General features: G+C 38.3%; 1 protein-coding gene across 4 annotated transcripts in view; it reads left to right on the plus strand.

Annotated features, from left to right (window-relative positions):
* Positions 1-20871, plus strand: part of LOC111868966 — a 43215-nt gene that overhangs the window by 11705 nt on the left and 10639 nt on the right. Inside the window, exons 2-6 of one of the 4 annotated variants that reach the window (XM_033753278.1) lie at positions 3540-3660; positions 4655-4836; positions 16480-16616; positions 18895-19116; positions 19686-19865. In XM_033753278.1, the coding sequence (XP_033609169.1) occupies positions 3542-3660; positions 4655-4836; positions 16480-16616; positions 18895-19116; positions 19686-19865 (840 nt within the window). In that variant the 5' untranslated portion in view covers positions 3540-3541. Of the gene's footprint in view, positions 1-2984; positions 3661-4654; positions 4837-14091; positions 14705-16479; positions 16617-18894; positions 19117-19685; positions 19866-20871 lie in introns of those variants that run through there. The other 3 variants (XM_023860119.2, XM_023860113.2, XM_023860105.2) reach the window with 3 other exon arrangements.

Genomic DNA, 20871 nt, shown 5'->3' on the forward strand with positions numbered 1-20871 from the left:
TTAGCGAACCCAGTTTGGACTTTTCTCCCATTTGGATCCCCATTATCAGCAATGAAGTCGCCAATTCACATAGAAGATCTGTATGACGAGATATATGCTTATATTCATTTCTATTAAGTTCTAAATTAGATAGACGTGATTTACTCCATTGTTGACAGTAGTTAGACACTATTAGTTTTTGTTACTAGTTATTCTTTCTATTCCATGCCGTGGGGTCATGGACCTGGTTATGAGTTTGGTTTCGTGGCATAAATTTCTACAGATCTATCTATCCTGGTTCCACGCTTGTATGTGTTTGCTACAATTTGTTATGAAAAAAATTTTTCTTATTAGCTCTCATGGACTTAGCCTGGTCTCAGGTGTTTATAATCTTCATGTTGTGTGACACTGGTTTGTCTAGTGATTGAGTCTAGCTCTTTCTAACGGACCCAACAGAATAGGTGTTCCCCTTTTCCTTCACCAGAGGACGGAAACAGATCCAGTTTCCGAAACGTCTTTTTTTTGTTATCTTAAAAACTAGGACGATGGATAAAGTCCAGAAACCCAATATATCAATACTGGTTTAATACTTTACTCACTAGATGGCAGGGGGTATGATGGCTAATGTAAATGCAATTTGTGTGTACAAAATTATGAAACTGTATTAATATTCTGCACCACTTCTACTAGGAATTGCTTAGAAATAATACTTTCCTAATAACTTTACCTTATTCTGCAGCATTTATTCATTCTTATTTACTCGTATATTAAAAATTCTGCTTGTTAAAGCTATGCAAACTTCTGTAAGCCTCTGAATTCTTTCCTGAGAACTTAATATAACAGGCGTTTAGTTTTTTCCTCAACAATTCAATATGACGTGTGATTTCTCAGTGTCCACCTAGGGAAATTATTACTACTAGCATTTATTTGCCTATTGCGAAAGTTCTTTTTAATTGCTCTGAGTTACATATATTGAGCTCATTTGTCCTTCTGCTCAACCATTACTATGTAGTCAAAATTGCGCATGACAGAGATGCATAGCCTTTACAAATACAAACAGACTGTAGAAATAAAAAAAATATTAGCAAGAATATCTCTTACGCGAAACAGTGTTCAAATGACACTAATGATATTAACCATGAACTGATATTAACAATAGAGAGGTTTACTACTGCTGCTCTCTTCTTGCTACAGCAAGTACTATTACTGAAGAGAGGGTACATCTTCTTTGGTGCAACTATCATATTACAATATGTGGAATTCATATCACAATGAAGTGAATCCTCCAGTTAGTATTAAATTATTCTCCACTTTAGTAAGAAATACAATGATTTATATTTGTCCCAAGGAAACCTAGTTTTTCAATAATTGTTTGTACCTGAGGAATGTTTAAGGAAGAAAAAAACTATTATTCTTTACTTGTTATTTCTCTTCCTGTCACCTGCAGTTCTATCATAGAAATCATCACAAGGGTTTAAAAATATTAGCATTCATTTCAGGTCAAAAAATTGTTATTATTAATGTTGTAATTTTATACATGACTCATCATGTACATTCATTTAATTAATGTAACAACAGTACAATATCCATTACAGAAACAGTAAATTACTAAAATTAGGAATTATGTTGATTTGGTTGAATAAAAAATAACAAAATTTATTTGCAGTCTATAAAAATTTCACAGCTCTAAGGAAAGAATGTAGAGCAAGTGTTGAAATAAATTCTTGTTTCCAAAACAAATATATATATATATATTTCTCAGATAACACAGCATTATACTTAAGTACAAGTATCCTATGTTATATGTGAATCCATAAAAGTGATTTCATTTTAATCCAACTGACTAATTTTGACAGGATTCAATTAAAAACATCCACTGCAATACAAATTGTTTATTGATCGATTAAAAGTTGGGGGAGTAGAAGGAGAGTAGAGTACTGCATGGAAAGCGTTGAAGGAACGCTGAAGGAGAAGGGAGAATTTGATATAGCCAGGCAATCTCTTCCATCTCTTCTGCGCATCTATTGTTATATAAGAAATCAGCGGCTAGGAGCAACTAAAGATGAATGATTGACATACTGGTGTGATGGGGACGCTATTGCAGCAATAAACTTCGAGCAGCCCACCACTGGGCATCTAACTGCGCACCTCCCTCATTACTTGGGTAGCACTTGGGGAGATTGAGCAATGTTAGGTTTAGGTTAGATTATGTTAGGTTAGGGCAACATACCACTACACATTCAAACTTCTCACCTCCCTCAACGCTGAGCTCGCACTTGGTGAGACTGAGCAGCGTTAAGTTGCTAAGTAATATTAGGTTCACGTAACACAACTGCGCATTAAACTGCGCACCTCCTTCCTCAATGGAAAACACTTGGCGAAACTGAGCAATATTAGGTTAAAATAGGTCAGGGCACCACGCCACTGCGCATCCACTAATTCTTACTGGTCATCAAGTCATATCCATCAGAGCATGGAACTGAACCTTGTCATTTTGTTGAGTTTACAAATGATTGACACCCTGAAAATTTCTACTCAGATAATCAAATATTTCCAAAATTCAGAAAAAATGAAGCCCTAATGCCACAAGCTTTCGATTCCCCAAGATTTCAAAATTTGGGTGGATTTCGTATACTTTGTTTTTGTGAATTTTTAACGATTTCGATTTTCGGAGTAAATAAATTTTGAAACGCATAATATATGGGAAGTATTTGAATATTCCATTACTAAGATACTAAGATTACTAAGCTCTCACAGATGGATTAAGTTGTGCTTCTTTTATGAATCCCTTCGGAAATTGGCATAGTTGTCCGGAGATAGGGGCTAGCTCTGTCTATTGGACCCAACTGAGTAGGTTTTACCTGAAGACGGGGACAGATTCCAGTTCTCGAAACGTTGTGTTTTTTAATAGAAAGTAGATTGTTTTTTAGAATAGACAAGATGATGGATAATGTCCAGCAAAATAATAATTGTAATAAGATACCTTTATTTTACAAGGTATAATCGAGCTCACTGAAATGTCCAAAATTCCGCCAACTCGTATGTGTGTGCGTGTGCGTGTCTGTGTGTGTGTGTGTGTGTGTATGCTCGAGTGCCAATTCTTCCCAGTCAATTCATAAATTTTAAACCTAAGAATGGAATTCATGGATTTCATGTAACATGTGTTTAGCATAAGTTAAAGTTTCTTACGAATACCTGAATGAATAGGATATATTGTCGGTGACGGTAGGGGTAAATTTTGTGGTGAAATGTGTGTTTGGCGACATTGAAAGTGACAATCGAAAGTTATTCGTATGTGTGATAGCAAGGAAAGTCGTGGTTACAGAATGCTTGATAACAGGTGATGTTAGGAATATTAGGTATACGTTGAAGTGTGATTTAAACTATTATGATTGTACTTGCACCGATACTGTGTTCAATTTGCTAGTCTGCCCAGAATATACAGATTTTATCTGTTACTGCTGTAGGTTATGTTAATGTACTTTTCTTAGATATCTAATCAGAGGTGTTGAAATATTAGAGTGAATCTTGTCATGATTCTTTCTGAAATTGTACGGTGGAAATGGAAAACAACAACAAGGAGTCTTTTAAACTTCTGGGTGTGTCAGCATCTGGTACGGACTCGCCATCAGACGTTCCAGAAATCGTGTTGGCACCACCAAGAAAGAAGAGAATTAAGAGGTTAGTCTGTACTAGCATTTGTAAATAGTTTTAGGAACATATGCAAGTAGCTTTAAAGTGCACTTTCTTAGACTTTTGCTTCCCATTCACATGAAACCGTCTCCATTTGGCAGAACAGACATTTGATAGTATTGGCGACCCATAACAGAATTGAACAACAAAACTCCAGTTTCATCAACACTAAACATTAGGTATTATCACTTTACAAAGAGGGCTTATTACACTTTCCACAATCCATGTTCCTTAAGAGTAACTTTTTTTCATCTCATCACTGCATTGTTCAGCTACTCCATTAGCCTGTCATATTGCTAGTTTAGCCAAAAATGTGATGAGATTAAAAAGGATTGCTTGTTAGCACTTCTTATCTTGACATTTTACATTACTGCTCATTACTATGTTACTGTTATGTTTTTGTGTTTTTGCCTATAAATACAGAGCAGAGGGACTGGTTTGTTTACATGAGGAAAATAATTACTGAGGGTGATTAAATCATAAAATTTGCAATATTACTGCATATCTTTCTAGCCTAAGAAGTATGGTGTGTTTATTAATTTGCTTGGTGTTAATATCTATTGTTAATTATTTAGTAATATTTTTATGTATGTGAAATGTCATCTGGTTGGGAACTAATACTCTGTTCTGTGTGTGTACATATTTTGAGTGTCACATTATATTCTGTTGGAACTTGAAATATCAAACTTCTTATGACTTCATCCTGATGGTAATACTCTGTTCTGTGTGTGTACATATTTTGAGTGTCACATTATATTCTGTTGGAACTTGAAATATCAAACTTCTTATGACTTCATCCTGATGGTAATACTCTGTTCTGTGTGTGTACATATTTTGAGTGTCACATTATATTCTGTTGGAACTTGAAATATCAAACTTCTTATGACTTCATCCTGATGGTTCTGTCTTACAAATTCTGCACCAGTAATTAAAGATTGGTCTCCAATACCCTTCGTTAGTTATAGTTTTGTTTCAATATCAGTAGACGTCTTCGAGGGAACTCTGCATCTCGAGGCAGGAAGACACAGTCGTGTAACTGCCAGGGTCGAATTATTGGGCTGTCCTTGGCTGCCGTATTACTCCTCTGTTGGCTAGTGACTGTTACATGGTTGGCAGTAGTTTTGCATGGAGAGCTGAAACGTCTCGATAATTATGTTCATTCTGGTAAGTAGAGAAAATATCTATGAATGTGGCGTTACAGTATTTTTTTATTGCTAGTGGGGTGAGACTAAGTCCTTGGTACTGCAGCTACTTCTGGCCTATTGTACCAGCCCCAGATAATAAATAGGTGAGGGTGATTGTGGAGCAAATGGTGGAATGAAGATTGGCAGGGGAAACCGAAGTACTCAGAGAAAACCTGCCCCAGCGCCACTTTGTCCACCACAAATCCCACTTTACCAGACCCTGGATCGAACCTGGGCTGCCCTGGTGGGAAGCCAGCGAACTACCAGTTGCACTAGAATGATTTGTTAAATTAACTTGTTGTTTATAGAGAAGTTAGGTAGATTAGAATGGTTTATAGTGTATCTGGGATTGGCTGCAAATTAAAGCAGAGTTCACTTGAAAATACTGTGTATGGTCATATATTTTAATGTTTGAAGCTGTGATGATACATATCCTGGTAAATACACAGAACAGTGAAAATGGAAGGGTATCCTGTCTGTGGTATTTTTACACATGAAATCAGGGATGCCATTAAAGAATTATGATTGTCATTTTTATATTATGTAGGAGGTCATATGTGGTAAGTCAGGGTTTTCATACTGTTCGTGATAATAAACGTAAAAGGGAAAGTTGTCCCTGTGCTTAACTAATTGAGCACTACACCTTGAAGGTGTATGGAGGAGTGGATGTATAGATCCATGTTTCTTAACTAATTAAGCACTACGCCTTGAAGGTGTATGGGGGAGTGGTGTATAGATCCACGTTTTCTTGACCTCGGCACTAGTTGGAGGTGAGTGATAATAAATGTACATGTTTTTATAGTAGAGTCAGGATAGCCCAGTCAGTACCACTGAGGGGCCCAACCAGCCTCCTATCCAATGGGTACTGGGGGCTCTTTACCCAGTGGGGGGGGGTAAAGCAGCAGGTGCGTGAAGCCAACTACTCGCCCCCATCTAGTGCAGAGATCAATATATCCATGAACCAAGAAAGGGAACTTAATTTTATAAGACACTTAAAATCTACTTGCAGTGTACTTCATACAAATATTTTCATAGAAGATTTATTGTCATTCATTGTGATTTAAGTGAGAAGTCTCATTTGTTATACAAGCTTCCATGCTGTCAATTTCACCTGCTTTCTCTTGTATTCCTTCCTATTCATACATGTTATGCAATGATGTGTCAAAACAATTAATGCCGTGTCCCACAGGTAAAATACACATTTAATCAATTATAAATGATCTCCTTTATGTAGTATACTATACTTCACATAACCTCATCAAAATATGCCCACAGAACAGACATGACATGTTGAAGCAAAAGACTGCTCTGTTGCCCATGATCAGCTACATATCTTATGTTCATGCAGTATGTTCACACTTGACAATTTATTGCTGTGGTAACCTGAAATTACATAATTTCGGAGCTTTCATCTCGCCATAACATTAATTTATATATATATATATATAGAGAGAGAGAGAGAGAGAGAGAGAGAGAGATTATTAGTTATTCAGAAGTCTGGCTGCCAGTTGTATAATACTAGGGGAATTAAAATTCCCTATTCCATGATGATAAATGCTTAATACTTAGTGATAAATGTGAAATACTTAGATCAAGTAACAGGACTAAATACAGTGTTTAATCTGCTTTTTGGATTTTGCACATGTGAAATTGTTTATTAAATACATATATTCCAGGTAAAAGTTAAAGCTATCCCTATAACATGCTGTGGAGGCCCATAAAGTTATGAGACATTGAGGTTCCCATTGCTACCGCTCACTCTCCCTTTTCTTTCTGATGTTGGTTGGGTTCTGGTGGCAATGAAATTTCTTCCTCAGGGTCGTTATACGGGTCTTGGATTATGAGACAAAGGATAATAATATTACACCTACACACATTACAATTGCTCACTGGTTTAATATATTATATGCAGAAACACGTCTATCCGTAAGAATGACCGAACGAGAACTCCTCCAGAAGCTCGGAATATATCGTTGAGTTTTGGGACATTAATTCTCCCACCCTCGCAGATATAATTCCATCATTGCTTCTGATTCGATCATTCAAAAGGAAGGCGGGTATTACAAATTTAAATCCTCCAATACCCTTCTTACAAATTATATCTTTGAAGCCGCTGGTCCAGCGATATTCTCAGCGATTCCTGAGACCTCGCTAGCCTGCAGCTGCAGAGTGTAATATTACAAACGCTATGCAGCATCCTTTACTCATAATATATGTATATATTTTTGCTTCACTTAACAACTGACACTATGGCGCCACTATTACGTGCCGCAGGGATATAAGTGTCAGTTGTTTATAAGCCGCTTACACCAAGTCTTACTCTTAATATTCCAATTTAAGCACTAGCTTAAATTGGACGACTTCACCATATTTCCTAGACATTTGGCTTATGAATGGCAGTGAAGTTGTTAGCCTTACGCTCTGTCTGCGCTTTACCCCCAGGAAGTTTCCTGGTACTTATTTCTGTTAGAGGCTGAGATGACCCCCCAGGGCCATAGTACAGCTGGAAGGATTATAAATAAGGCCTAAACATGTATTCACCAAATGTTTTCCATTAACCCTTCATTGATGACTTAACTACTATATATCTCAAGGCCTGAGTATAAGTATTGCCTCTGGTACTAGTTCTGCTTCAGTGTAATGTCTACAGAAAGCTCAGATGTCACTATGCAAATGTAACTGTTTTCAAAGTGACAAGAGTGGAAGATACGAGTATATGTCCAGTTTTGAATATTTTTATGTAGGTCAGCATTGATTTTCAACTTTGATATAGAATATACCATTAGGAAGGTCCGAGAAAGTTGGAGAGGACTGGAAATGAATGGTACACAGAATCTGATCTATGCCGATGGTGTTAATATATTGGGTGAAACCATCGTGAAATTATTGTGGGAGATCACTGCTATCAACTTCATACAAAATTTTATGCAATATTATTCTCTCAAGGTTAAGTCCATACACAGATGAAATTATTTGGGATCATCAGTGTGGGTTTCAACGTAACAGATCAACTACAGATCAGATCTTTTGCATTCATCAGATACTGGAGAAGAAAATGGGAGTACAATGAGACAGTACATCAGCTATTCATAGACTTCAAGAAAGCCTATGATTCAGTTAGGGGGGAAGTATTGTACAATATTCTGAAAGAGTTTGGGATACCCGCGAAACTAGTTAAGCTGATTAAAATGTGTTTAAACGAAATGTATGGTAAACTCTGTATAGGTAAACATTTGTCTGATAAATTTCCTATCCAGAATGGTCTAAAACAAGGAGATGCTTTATCGCCATTGCTTTTCAACTTTACTTTAGAACAAGGGTCTCCAAACTACGGCCCGCCGGCCACATGCGGCAATTGAACTAATTTTCTAATGAGTACTGGTAAAAAATACTTGTTCATAGATTTCAAATTCATTAATGAAGATTGTGTTTAAAATATATTGATATTCCATATTATATTAATATTAATATTATTCACAATTCTACTAATTCTGGACCGTATATTGCGCGGTATTTCTTCGTACTTGTTCGGCCTTGATCGGCAGTGTCACTTCGTGGCAATGTAGGTAGCGCGAGCAGTTCGTTACTAGCCGTCTTGTGCACAAGACTTCTTGCAGTGGTGCAGTGTAATTGTAACAGATCATCATCACCTCAATTTAATCAGATTTTAAGAATGCAAAAAGAGTTCCATCNNTCCAAGCGAGCGAAGACAGTACATGCCTTAGACCGCTCGGCTGCCGTGACCGGCAAAACCCATATACCTAGAGTTATTAATTTCTCATTTTATCCGGCCCGTTGAAAGTGCTGAATTACCTAATGTGACCCGCGTTTCGAAAGGTTTGGAGACCCCTGCTTTAGAATATGCCATTAGGAAGGTCCAGGAAAACCAGGTGGGACTGAAATTAAATGGGTCACATCAACTCTTGATCTATGCTGATGATGTGAATCTACTGGGTGATGATATAGATACCATTAAAAAAAAAAACACACAAACTTTAACTGATGCTAGTAAGGAGGTTGGTCTAGAAGTGAACGCAGGGAAATCTAAGTATATGTTGCTGTCTCGTCACCAAAATGCAGGGCAAATGGTGACATAAAGATAGGTAACAGATGTTTTGAAAATGTGGCACAGTTCAAATATTTGGGGACAACGGTAACAAATCAAAACCTGTTTGAGTAGGAAATTAAGAGGAGATTGAACTCGGGTGATACTTGCTACCATTCAGTCCAGAATTTTTTGTCTCCTGTCCAAAAACATAAAAATAGAATATACAAAACTATAATTTTGCCTGTGGTTCTGTATGCATATGAAACTTGGTCTCTGACATTAAGGGAGGAACATAGACTGAGGGTGTTTGAGAACAGGGTGTTGAGGTGAATATTTGGACCGAAGAGAGATGAAGTGACAGGAGGTTGGAGAAAACTGCATAATGGAGAGCTTCATAGCTTGTACTCTTCTCCAAATATAATTAGAATGATCAAGTCAAGGAGGATGAGGTGGGCAGGGCATGTGGCACGAATGGGGGAGAAGTGGACTGCATGTAGGATACTGGTGGGAAAACCAGATAGAAAGAGACCACTGGGGAAACAAAGGCATAGGTGGGTGGACAATATTAAAATGGATCTTAGAGAGATAGAATGGGATTGTATGGACTGAGGCCATGTGGCTCAGGATAGGGACCAGTGGAGGGCTCTTGTAGAGACTGTAATGAACCTTCAAGTTGCATAAAATGCTAGGAAGTTCTTGAGTAGTTGCACAGTTGGCGGTTTCTCAAGAAGGGCTCCGCTCCGCTCCGTGAGTGAGTGAGTACTTTTTCTTTGGCTACTCATTTTTCTTTTCAGGATTTGACTGAAATTTGTTGTTTCAATATATTTCTCAATATTCATTTGAAACATTTTCATGGTACCTGTTCTAGTTTTAATTAACATTTTTTTTATTAGCAATATGCAGTTAAATGCAAATGGTTTATGAAAAATAAATTTTAATCTTCTCAATATGTTGCACTCACATATGAGTGGATTTTTATGAGCTATTGAATTAGTCCATACTTTTGCTGAAGTTCTTGATAACATTCAGACACAGTCTTCAACAATGTCTTTATGTTCTGGTGGCTTTACACTACCTGTTAATATCTACATCAGGGTACTGTACTCTCGATGGGTTTAAGGAACAAAACTTAAAGATATCTTATAATTCTGTTGTAGTTTAGTGCGCTTACCAGTTACTGAGTGATTTACATTCAGGTGGTAAACTATTGAACCACTTCTAAATTTATACCGTCTTCCTGTTTGCTTGCATGTTTGAAATATGATCGTAATTGATGGTAATTTGTTGATAATTTTCAAGGATAACTGTGTGAGATCAGTAATTGTATATTTGTGACTGACTTCCTTTTCTAAGACATAATAGAATTTCACATCTGGTAATAGTACACTGGGCTAACTACATGTAAGTTTTGGTTTGAATCACATGATTTCACTATATAAAGTTATTTATTTATTAAACCATGTATCTCTTCATGACTGATTGTTTCTTGGTTTACTTAGCACCGTTATGTCAGCTGCATAGGCGTGTATTGAAAATGAGAGAAAAATTATATATTATTAATTATGGAGCTTGTGGAAGAGACTGATGAAGACTGTTCTTTTGGACTTGTCCATCTTCACAGTTATTCAGAATCATTACATTTTGGAAATTAGCTCCATTGCCATCTTCAGGTGAACAAAAATCTACTCTTTCATACTATGAATGAGTCTCTAAAATTTAACAGTTTTAGAAAACTGGGCTGATGGACAAAGCCCAAGAAATTAATCTTACAGAGTGATGTCCATCATTATCGTCGAGGTCATAGTTATCATCATCATCATCATCATCATCATCATGAGCCAACAGAGTTCAGTAAAGGGATTGAATATCGTTTGGATACCAGCTAATTTGCAAAAGGGAGGACAGTATAATAGTACGCTAGGTTTTTATGCTATTGTGTGCTATTTAGTGGGGAAGGCTAAACACAGAATCTTGGAAATGTCACCATGGGACCATTTCAGATGTTTCCTTTTCAGACAGTTGAATGGATTCATTGGATAGAGCACCCTTATCTTACACTGTAAATACAAGTCTGTTATCTAACGAAGCACAGCCTTCAGATAGGAAGTCTGATTCATTCTGATGGCTCATTAAAAGTGAATTGACATTCCAGCTCATGACATGTTTCAGTGTACAGCAGTAATGGAATATAATATCCATAACTGAAAACTCTGTATTTATGTGATTACTGTTCTCAAAAAAAAAAAACAGTAGGAACGCGTGCAACCACAAAAGAAGGACACATCACAAGACACAGTATACACAAAATATAGGAAGAACGACTCCCATAGCAGAAGAATGATATAATACGCGAGTTTGAAATACGACGTATAAGATAACAAATCTTAACAAATTTTAATACATATAAATTTTATTATAGTACATGACGAATATACATTTTAAATCATTTTATAAACGACACATGATGGCGAGCAGTGCAATAGTTTAACATAAATAACACACCTGAGGATAGCACAGTGATGCCGAAACATGTAGTGAAGTGACAAGTGAGATTGTGCGCACTAGAAGACAGTCAATACATACACATCATGAATAGGAAAATCATTTACAGTGTATGGAGTGTGACTATACAAGCACATCAAAATTTTCTTGTGACTGTGTTTCGTTTTTAATATTTGAAAACGTTATGTATGAAGGTAGGGCACCCTGTACACTCCGAAGACATTTTAGTTAATTAAAAGTTAAGTTCTTGGAAAGACCTATTCTATGATGAGGGCATAAAGGTTCATTCATGATGCATTATGGGCATCCAGTAACACAAGTGGTATATCAGGAGTCCCCCCTGTACTTATGGAGGTTGTCACTATATTAATCATTGCAATGACTGGGCTAGCTTATTATGGAAGAGATGGAAATACTATTAAATGGGACAAACCATGCTAAGAGATAACTTTGATTGCTCTAGCATTATGGTTTTAGCAGAACTGGTGAGGCATGGTCAGAGTTATCAGTTGAGTAGGCCACGCCATAGCTCAAGCAATTAGTCGCTGGCTTCCCACTGCGGCGGCCCTGGTTCGATCTCAGGTCTGGTCAAGTGGGATTTGTGGTGGACAAAGTGGCGCTGGAGCGGGTTTTCTCCGAGTACTTCTGTTTCCCCTGCCAATCTTCATTCCACCAAATTCTCCATCATCATAATCACCCAGGGCAGGCTACAGTAGGCCAATCAGTGGCCGCTGTGCCGAGTGGAGCCAGTTGGACTCCACTCCCCACTAAGCGAATTAAAAAAAAATAAAAATGTTATCAGTTGAGTAGTTTCTTGTACAGTAATTTATTTAATTATTATTTGATAATTTTATTAGACTGCTTGCAGATTTCCACAACATTTTGATTAGGTGGAAGAATCACTTGAAAGTACATTGGGTCAGTGATATTAGGCAGATAAAATACATACGGCTGAGCCGTTAATACCTGATCCTAGCCCTTTTGAGTTTGAAATTCCTAAATTGAAAAGGTATAAATTGCCGGGTAATGATCAAATTCCAAAAGAACTTATTCAAGCAGGAGGTGAAATAAGCTAATTACTTCTATTTGGCATAAGGAAAAATTGCCTGATCAGTGAAAGGAGGCTGTTATTGTATCAGTTCACAAGAAGGATGATAAAAGTGACTAGTAATTATCGGGGGATATCCCTGTTATTAACTTCATACAAAATTTTGTCCAGTGTCCTTCTTTCAAGGTGAAGTCCATACATAGATGAAAATACTGGGGATCGTCAGTGTGGCTATCAACATAACAGGTCACCTACTGTATGGGTGTGAAACTTGGTTTCTGACATTAAGGGAGGAACGTAGACTGAGGGTGTTTGGGAACAGGGTGCTGAGGAGAATATTTGGACCAAAGAGAGACGAAGTGACAGGAGTTTGGAGAAAACTGCATAATGAGCGGTTTCATAACCTACTGATCTGGAAACAACATAAACATACTAATGCAGTATGACATGATTATGCATCACACACTGCAATACAAACATTACAGATCACATGCATGGGTATGAAACTCGATCTCTGATATTTCATTTCGTTTATTCACCTTCCATAAATCCTTTCGAGAATACGTTCTCATGTGGATGTGGAGATATTAAGGGAGGAACACAGATTGAGGGTGTTTGAGAACAGGGTGCTGAGGAGAATATTTAGACTGAAGAGAGATGAAGTGATCGAAGGTTGGAGAAAATTTCATAATAAGGAGCTTCATAACTTGTTCTCTTCGCTAAGTATAATTAGAATTATGAAGTCAAGGAGGATGGGATGGGCAGGTCATGTAGCACGAATGGGGGAGCATAGGAATGCATATAGGATATTGGTGGGAAAGCAAGAAGGAAAGAGACCACCAGGAAGAATAAGACATAGGCGAGTGAGTAATATTAAAATTGATCATAAGGTAGGATGGGGTAGTATGGACTGGCTTCATCTGGCTCAGGATAGGGACCAGTGGAGGCATGTTGTGAACACGGTAATGAACCTTCGGGTTCCATAAAATATTGGGAAGTTCTTGCATAGCTGCACAATTGGTGGTTTCTCAAGAAGGGCTCAGCTCCATGAAGTTAGTTATGTAATAATTACACTTGAACTGCTAGGCAACTTTTGGGCACTGGCAGGAAAACAGGAACGATAAGAATATAATCTCGAGTACGACCTTGTGGGTTATAACGCCTTAGCAGAAACTTTGCCTCCATCTTCAGTTCGAAGAGTAGGCCAAACAGGCAACCAACTTAAGCACGCGGCAGCGTCTGGCTTCGTGTATAAGGCGTTCCGATCCAGAAAATCGTACTCAACGCGGCTAAACGGTGACGGCTGTGAGAGCCACAGATCCAAAATGCACCTCATTTGCTGAAGCCAGACAAGTTAAATTGCACAAGTTACGTGTTTTGTGCCATGAAATGACAAATAAATAAATTCAAAAACATATTTCACAGTAGATTGAGCCGTTCATTATAAATATTTTCCGTCGTTCGAGTACTACGTATACTAATGTAAATGAGTGAATGTTTCATACGATCATTCCGATCCGTTATCGAGTATGTATTCGATAGTACGATTCATTCGATAGTGCCCATCACGATCAATACCGATCAATACGATCAATACTTCGCCACCGCACGGGGCTCATGTTGAGTACAGGTGTGATATCGGTCATATATCCGTCATATCAATTGCCGCGTGGGAGAATGAACCCACGCACAGAACTACTGCGTCGCTTTGATAACGTCGCGTTGCGACGGCGCGACCAGATCAATGAAATTGCCGTCAGAGCTCGGTTCGACGTTGACGATGACTTGAAGAAGAAGCCGACTTATCTGTGATACCGTGATAACATTGTTTGGTTCCAATGTGTTGATGCACAGCAATGGAGACGGCGCATCATGTGAATGTCCCTCTGCGGGCGGGCAAGAAGATGAAGAAGCGGAAAGAGCTTGATGCTCTTGTAGCCCACACAGGTTCAGGGAAGCGTGTGGTGGGCTGTGGCGGGGGGCCTAGCCCTCAGGATCAGTTGCTTTCAGAATCCACCGATGAACAGGATGATTATTGGAGTGGGAAGGACCGCAGCGGCAACAGCAGCAATGGAGGGGGCGGGGCCCCTCGGTGTCGTTTGTTTTTCCGTCGCCGCTTCCTTGGGTCGCTGATGCGTGCATGCACAGCGGCTCTTGTATTCGCATGTGTGGTGTCCACAACCACTGTTATGTGGCTTTTCATTGACATCCGAGAACAGGTGACCTCTCTGCGGAACAAGCTCGACCAAGGTGCTGTGTGTTTTACCCCTGAAGTTGCCCTTAATGTTTCTTGGTCCCCCAGACTGACTGTGTGCTATGTGGGCCTGACATTCATATCTGGAGTAGCTCCTAGCATTTCTCAGTCCTTACTACATATGCTGGAAATTTACCTCTATGTGTAATAAAGCTCTTTAATGGAGATATGAGTGGTTAGAGCTCAAATCTCAACCAGGAAACCAGCCACCTGAAGGTTTTTCTAGGGAAAAGCCAAGGCAGTCGTACACTGTAGGCATTTACCATTTCCTCTCGCATTTTTCCCAAATTAGTCACACTGTTATATCACACTCATTGCCAAAGAACTCAAGCTGTTGTCTTAGTATCATTAAATAAAGGAATAGCGACATATTTAATCACACCAAGTGTATGTGAATTACTGCACGTAACATTCTACCATTATTTGTGGCGTTACATTACCTCTGCAGTTGATATTTGTAGCATACAACCTGTAACCTATACATAAACCCATCTGTACTTTCTACCAAGAGATACTTAAATCTTACAGCCAGAAAAAACATACTTATTTAATAAGTAGTAAATATTTATACCAATGCTTCTCATCCTGTCTCAAGGCCTGTTTTGTGATAATGTAAACGTTTACCGAAAGTCGCAGTACAAAGGATGAATTTTTTTGGCATATTACAGGAAGGGTGGGGGGATATTTTCAAGCCAACAACTAGGAATGAGGGTTTGCCCAAAATATATAACACTAATTGACATCTTGAAATTTTTTTAAAACAAACTTTTTTAAAAAGTTTTGACACCAAGAAGGCCGCTGTGAATGTGGAAGGTTGAACATTGTGTATATTGTGCATTTTGGACATCACATGTGTATCCATACAATTAACATCTATTGTAATAGTAGTTTACGAAAGTATTGATACCCTCTGAGGATGATCTGTAAGGATCGAAAAATGTAAGGGAGATAAATCCTCAAGTGATAAAACTTAAACAGTCACATTAGACGGTATTATTTTTGCCTTTGTAATTGACATCTAATTATGAAATATACACCAAAAACAATTGTGATGCAAGTATTTTGTCCTAATTAAAAGTATTCACGTTGATGAGATTGTATTAGGTACGGGGGACATCTTGGTATAGCTGCTAGCAGATCCTTGGGGAGGATGTTGTGATCTGTCATTTCGTGTTTGAAACTGTTAAGTAAACCTTTATGACATGGTAATATGATGGTTAAATTTGAACAAATTTGTTTATATTAACTAAAGAGAATTGATCGATTGTTATTTTACATTGTTGTCTGCAGTTAGACTCTGCAGCATCACACTGTAAGTAAAAAAAATGCAAAGCAATCCCTGTAACAAGCCATGGAGGCCCATAGGGTTTTGAGACTTTGAGGCTTCCACATCTTATAGACAAGCAGCTCGCAGACGGTGGTGAAGTTGTCAGCCTTATGTGCCAGCCGCCCTTTACCACCGAGGAAGATTCCTGGTACTCATTTGTGTTAGAGGTTGAGTCGACCTTAGGGTCATAATGGGGCTGGAAGGATTAGATAAATTGAAAATATCAAATGACCTCACCGGGAACTGAACCTGCAATCATCTGGCTTGTAGCATAATGCCTCAAATAACTACGCTACTGCATGCCCCCAACTTTTCATTTTTGTAGCATTCAGCGAGTGTGAATTGAACTGAATCAGTCCAGTGCAGAAGTACTACCCCATATTTATTATTGTGACTATAAGTACCCAACAGAAGGTTATTTTACAATCCTTTCTGTAATTTCAGTTGCTGCAGGTAGTCAGGGAGTACCAGAAGAACTCCAGAAATGCCACTCGTTGTCCAAAGAGCTCCAGCAAAATCAGACCTTGCTGTTAAGAAATCTTACTGCCCTCAGTTTACAGCTGGAGAACTTCAATGCGCAGGTCTGTGAAATTTACAAGTATGTTTCTGAAGGTCCATAACTCTCCGTGTCTCTGTGACAAGTTCTAGGTTCTGTTCTCACATAGAATAGAAATAATGATATGTAGTTTAACTGCTTGGTGCCCAACATTAATGTAAATAGCATTTAAAAATTCAGTTTGTGCCACACAGAAAACTATGTCATGATTAAGATACCAGTTCTCAAGGTACGTGGGTTCAAACCCGGTGGAGGTCGTGGAATTTTTAAGGGCGGAAAAATTCAGGGAACAAGTCCTCCGGGAGGGACTTTAAGCCGTGGGTCCCGTGTCGTAGATCTATGACATGTAAAAGATCCTCATGTCTCTAGGAGACCTCTGAGCAAAATTAGGCAAAGTTTCCTGCCCAAGTAGTTTCCAATGCCTCCGATAGATGGGGAAGCATTGTGTACCAGTGCCAGCCTCGCTGGCTGAACGGGGCTGATAGCGAGCACCAGTACCGGCAGGGTATGGCGACTGGTAGAATATCAAAGGGGGACGTACAATAGACTATTAGTCGTGGTGCATGGGGAAACCCACCCCCTCTAATAATAATAATAATAATAATAGTAATAATAATAATAATAATAAAATAATAATAATAAGAGACCCGTTGATTAATGCTGTTTAATGACATAATCAGTGTTCACTGTGATAATCATGCAGAACATGTGTGGCAGAAATGTAGAGTTCTTTGGTGTTCATGCTGAAACCACCATATTGTAAAGGTAAAGTAACACTGGATGAGAAGGAAGTGGGAAGTCATCTCATTTGTTATATAAGCTTTTATTCTGTTAAGTTTCCCAGTTTTGTCCCTATTCCTTTCCAGTCCTCTGTATCATCAAATCATGTATTGAGGCTGACATTTGGTGCCATCTCCCATGCATAACAGGCACAAATATTTAGTCATAATCATCTCCTTTGTATAGTATACTATGCTTCACATTTGCACATCAAAATATTATCAGTACAGAATAGGTGTGATACACTGAAACAATAGACTGCTCACTTGTACACAACCAGGTAAAAGGTGAAGTTGTCCCCGTGCTTAGCAAATCAAGCACTATGCCATGAAGGTATATGGGGGAGTGGATGTACAGATCCCACATTTTCTTGACCTCAGCACTAGTTGGAGGTGAGTTGTCAGCTTCATGCCCTGGCTGCTTTACCTCCAGGGAAAGAGCCCCCGGTACCCTTCGGTAGGAGGTTGGGTGGTCCACAGAGCCAGTCTGGATGACATGGAGAACAGAACATTCTTGACCCTACTGGAAATTGAACTCCTACCCCTCGGTCGTCCAGCCCCTAGCCAGTCGCTATACCAACTATGCTATCCCAGCTCAAGGTGCTTAACTTATTTGTATAATGTATTAACACTTATAAATTCATTGCTGTGTAATCTGAAATTGTGTAATGGCATTGATAAATCTTATGCTTACAAGGCTCTCATATGTGTAGAAGGTTTAACTTGTCTTTGTCACGAATGAATAGTTGGTTGGTTCATCAGCAGTCATCTACAGTTGTTCTGCCAGTATTAAAGGTATTTATTTATTTGTTTGTTTATTTATTTACCTACTTATTTACTTGTTTATTTATTTATTTATTTTTTTGTTTATTTATTTATTCATTCAATTATTTATTTATTTATTTATTTATTTATTTATTTACTTATTTATTTATTTAAAGTGTTATGATCTGTTGCAAGGTGCTATGTGAACATTTATCTCAGGAAAACTTTTATATAAGTGAGTTGGGATAGCTGGCCTTCTCTCTAGGATTTAAACCTGGTACCCACCTGATGTGCAGCAGGAGTACTCAACTACTTTTGATGAGACAGTAATGGTGTACAATAGATTCAGAAGAAACATAAAGGAAGCATTTGTACTGTGTCTGGAAATTCTGTCCCTGCATTTTGCTATAACAAATTAAGAAAACCCTTAAGACTTCAGCCATGGTAGCCATTGTCTTGACCAAGTTGTTTTAATTGCTTATTTCTTATTTAACAATGCTGTTAATATCAAGACTGTATAACTTTGATGATGGGATGATTAATGAAGAAAACTTGCCCCAACGCCACTTTATCCACCACAGATTGTGCTTGTCTTGCCTGACCTTTAATCAGAACCAGGTCACCATGCTGGCAAGCTGGTGAGTAACCTCCCTAGCTATGGCACACTCACCTTGGCTAAGATTTGAACCAGGTAAATGCCAAATACAAGTTGTCATGCTGGCCCCCACTGGATAATCCGTGGTGTGATTGTGTTCGCAGCTGTCGGGGGTTCAGGCTGGACTGCATGTCGTGGAGGAGAGACTGAAGGCCACTCCAGAACTTGTCAATCTTCCGCAAGATGTTCAGAGTCTCTTGACTAGCGTGGCTTCATTTGGCAGCCAGATTCGTGACCTGAACACAACTGTCACTGTGCTCAAGAATGAAAACAGCCAGCTACATGAAGCTTCGAAGACCCTCTTTGACAATGTCACTTATATCAAGGTATCTACCAGTCACTCTCACCTTTTAAATATAAAGAGTCATGAGAAATGTAATGATTTGTGACAGATTTCAGGTTAAGATTGTAAAATAAGTACATCAAGTTACAGGAATGAAGAAAACTAGGAACAGTGGAATTAATATGTACCATGCATTGTAGTATTTGTATTTGGTGTTATCCATTTCAAATTTCATCAGTGATACTGCCTATACTGATATGAATCTTTCCCAGTTCTCGGTACCTTCACATATATACTTGAAGTTAGTTGTTGTAATTCCTTAATTTAATTAAACATAAAATGAAAACAAATCTGAATGGAGGTGCAGACCCACGTGTTCTTAATTTCAGCACTTTATGAAGGTGCGTGGTTATCCCTGATGAAAGCTTGGATAGGAGGCTGAGTAGACCCCCATAGCCTGTCTGGATGCTGGGGAGAAAAGTCTCTTACCTTTGCCAGGAATCAAACCCTTTTGCACAGTTGTTGAGCTGATTAGTATTATGAATTTGTAACAGTGTTAATGTCACTCACATAAAAAATGTCATGTCTAAATCAATATATAAATGTTTCCAGCAAAGACTGGTACAGCTAGTGAACACAACGCAGCAGTCTCAGATACCCTCAACAGAAGATCATGCAGAGAAGGAAGAAATGAAATCTGTGATGAGGCAGCTGTCCACCAACATAACTCTTGTGAATGACACGCTGAGTAAGAAACTGCAGTGGCTTGCAGAAGATGAAGGCAAGGACCATGTAAGTGTTTGTGTAACACCACAGCCTATACCCAGAATTGTAGTAGGACAAATGTTTGTATAATTGTATGGACTGCTGTCAATATCAATACCAGTATGAGTTCTGGCCACTAGTTACAACTCATTTGTCAGTACCTGGCTTTTGTTTGAATTCCAGCCACTATTTACAGTTTGTTTGCCAGTAACCAACTGTTGTTTGAATTCTGGCCACTATGTAATACTTGTGTTCCAGTACTTGGCTTCTGTCTGAGTTCCAGCCGCTATTAAAATTTGCCAGCACCTGGCTGGTTACAAAGACAAAACAACTCCGTCCAGTGTGACTATTGAAGATTTAGTACTTAAAAACTTACATCCTTACATGTTTTCAAGTAGTAAAAACTTCAGTAGTCACACTGGACAGAGTTGTTTTGTCTTTGTAATTTGTTAGTGTGACGGACCAGATTGAAATAAATAAATAAAAAAAACCTGGCTGGTATTTGAGACTTAGCCATTATTTATAATTTTGTTGCTCTTATCCGGCCACTTATTTAATTTCAGTGCTAGTACATTTAGGTAAATAAAAAGAACAGAATTTTAGCTGCAGATTGCAATGTTTTAAGAAGATGGCACTATCCACTGACAAGGCCTTTGGTGTAACAGTTTACAACATAGCTAATGCCGAAGGTAAAGTTGCACCTGTTTGTCATTACCATTTAAGGAAAGTGGGAATCTGTTTTGTACTCTGCTTTACCATTGGAGAGAGAGTTCCTTATTACATATTGAATGGGAGGTTAGATAGGCCTGAAGTCATTATAGATATTTTGAGTGTGTTCCTGTAGTCATTCACTGACTGAACTGTCCCAGAGTCCATATTAGTGAAACGTAAGTAGAGTTACAGAAAACTTAGTTTTAAACTTATTTAAACTTATTTAAATAGACGTATGAGTGACAAATTGTTTTCAGTTCTATGTAAAAAGTAAAGCTATCCCTGTACCAGGCCGTGAAGGCCCATAGGGTTGTGAGACGTT

This window comes from Cryptotermes secundus, unplaced genomic scaffold (assembly GCF_002891405.2).
Source record: "Cryptotermes secundus unplaced genomic scaffold, Csec_1.0 scaffold336, whole genome shotgun sequence".
NCBI classification, from domain to species: domain Eukaryota; kingdom Metazoa; phylum Arthropoda; class Insecta; order Blattodea; family Kalotermitidae; genus Cryptotermes; species Cryptotermes secundus.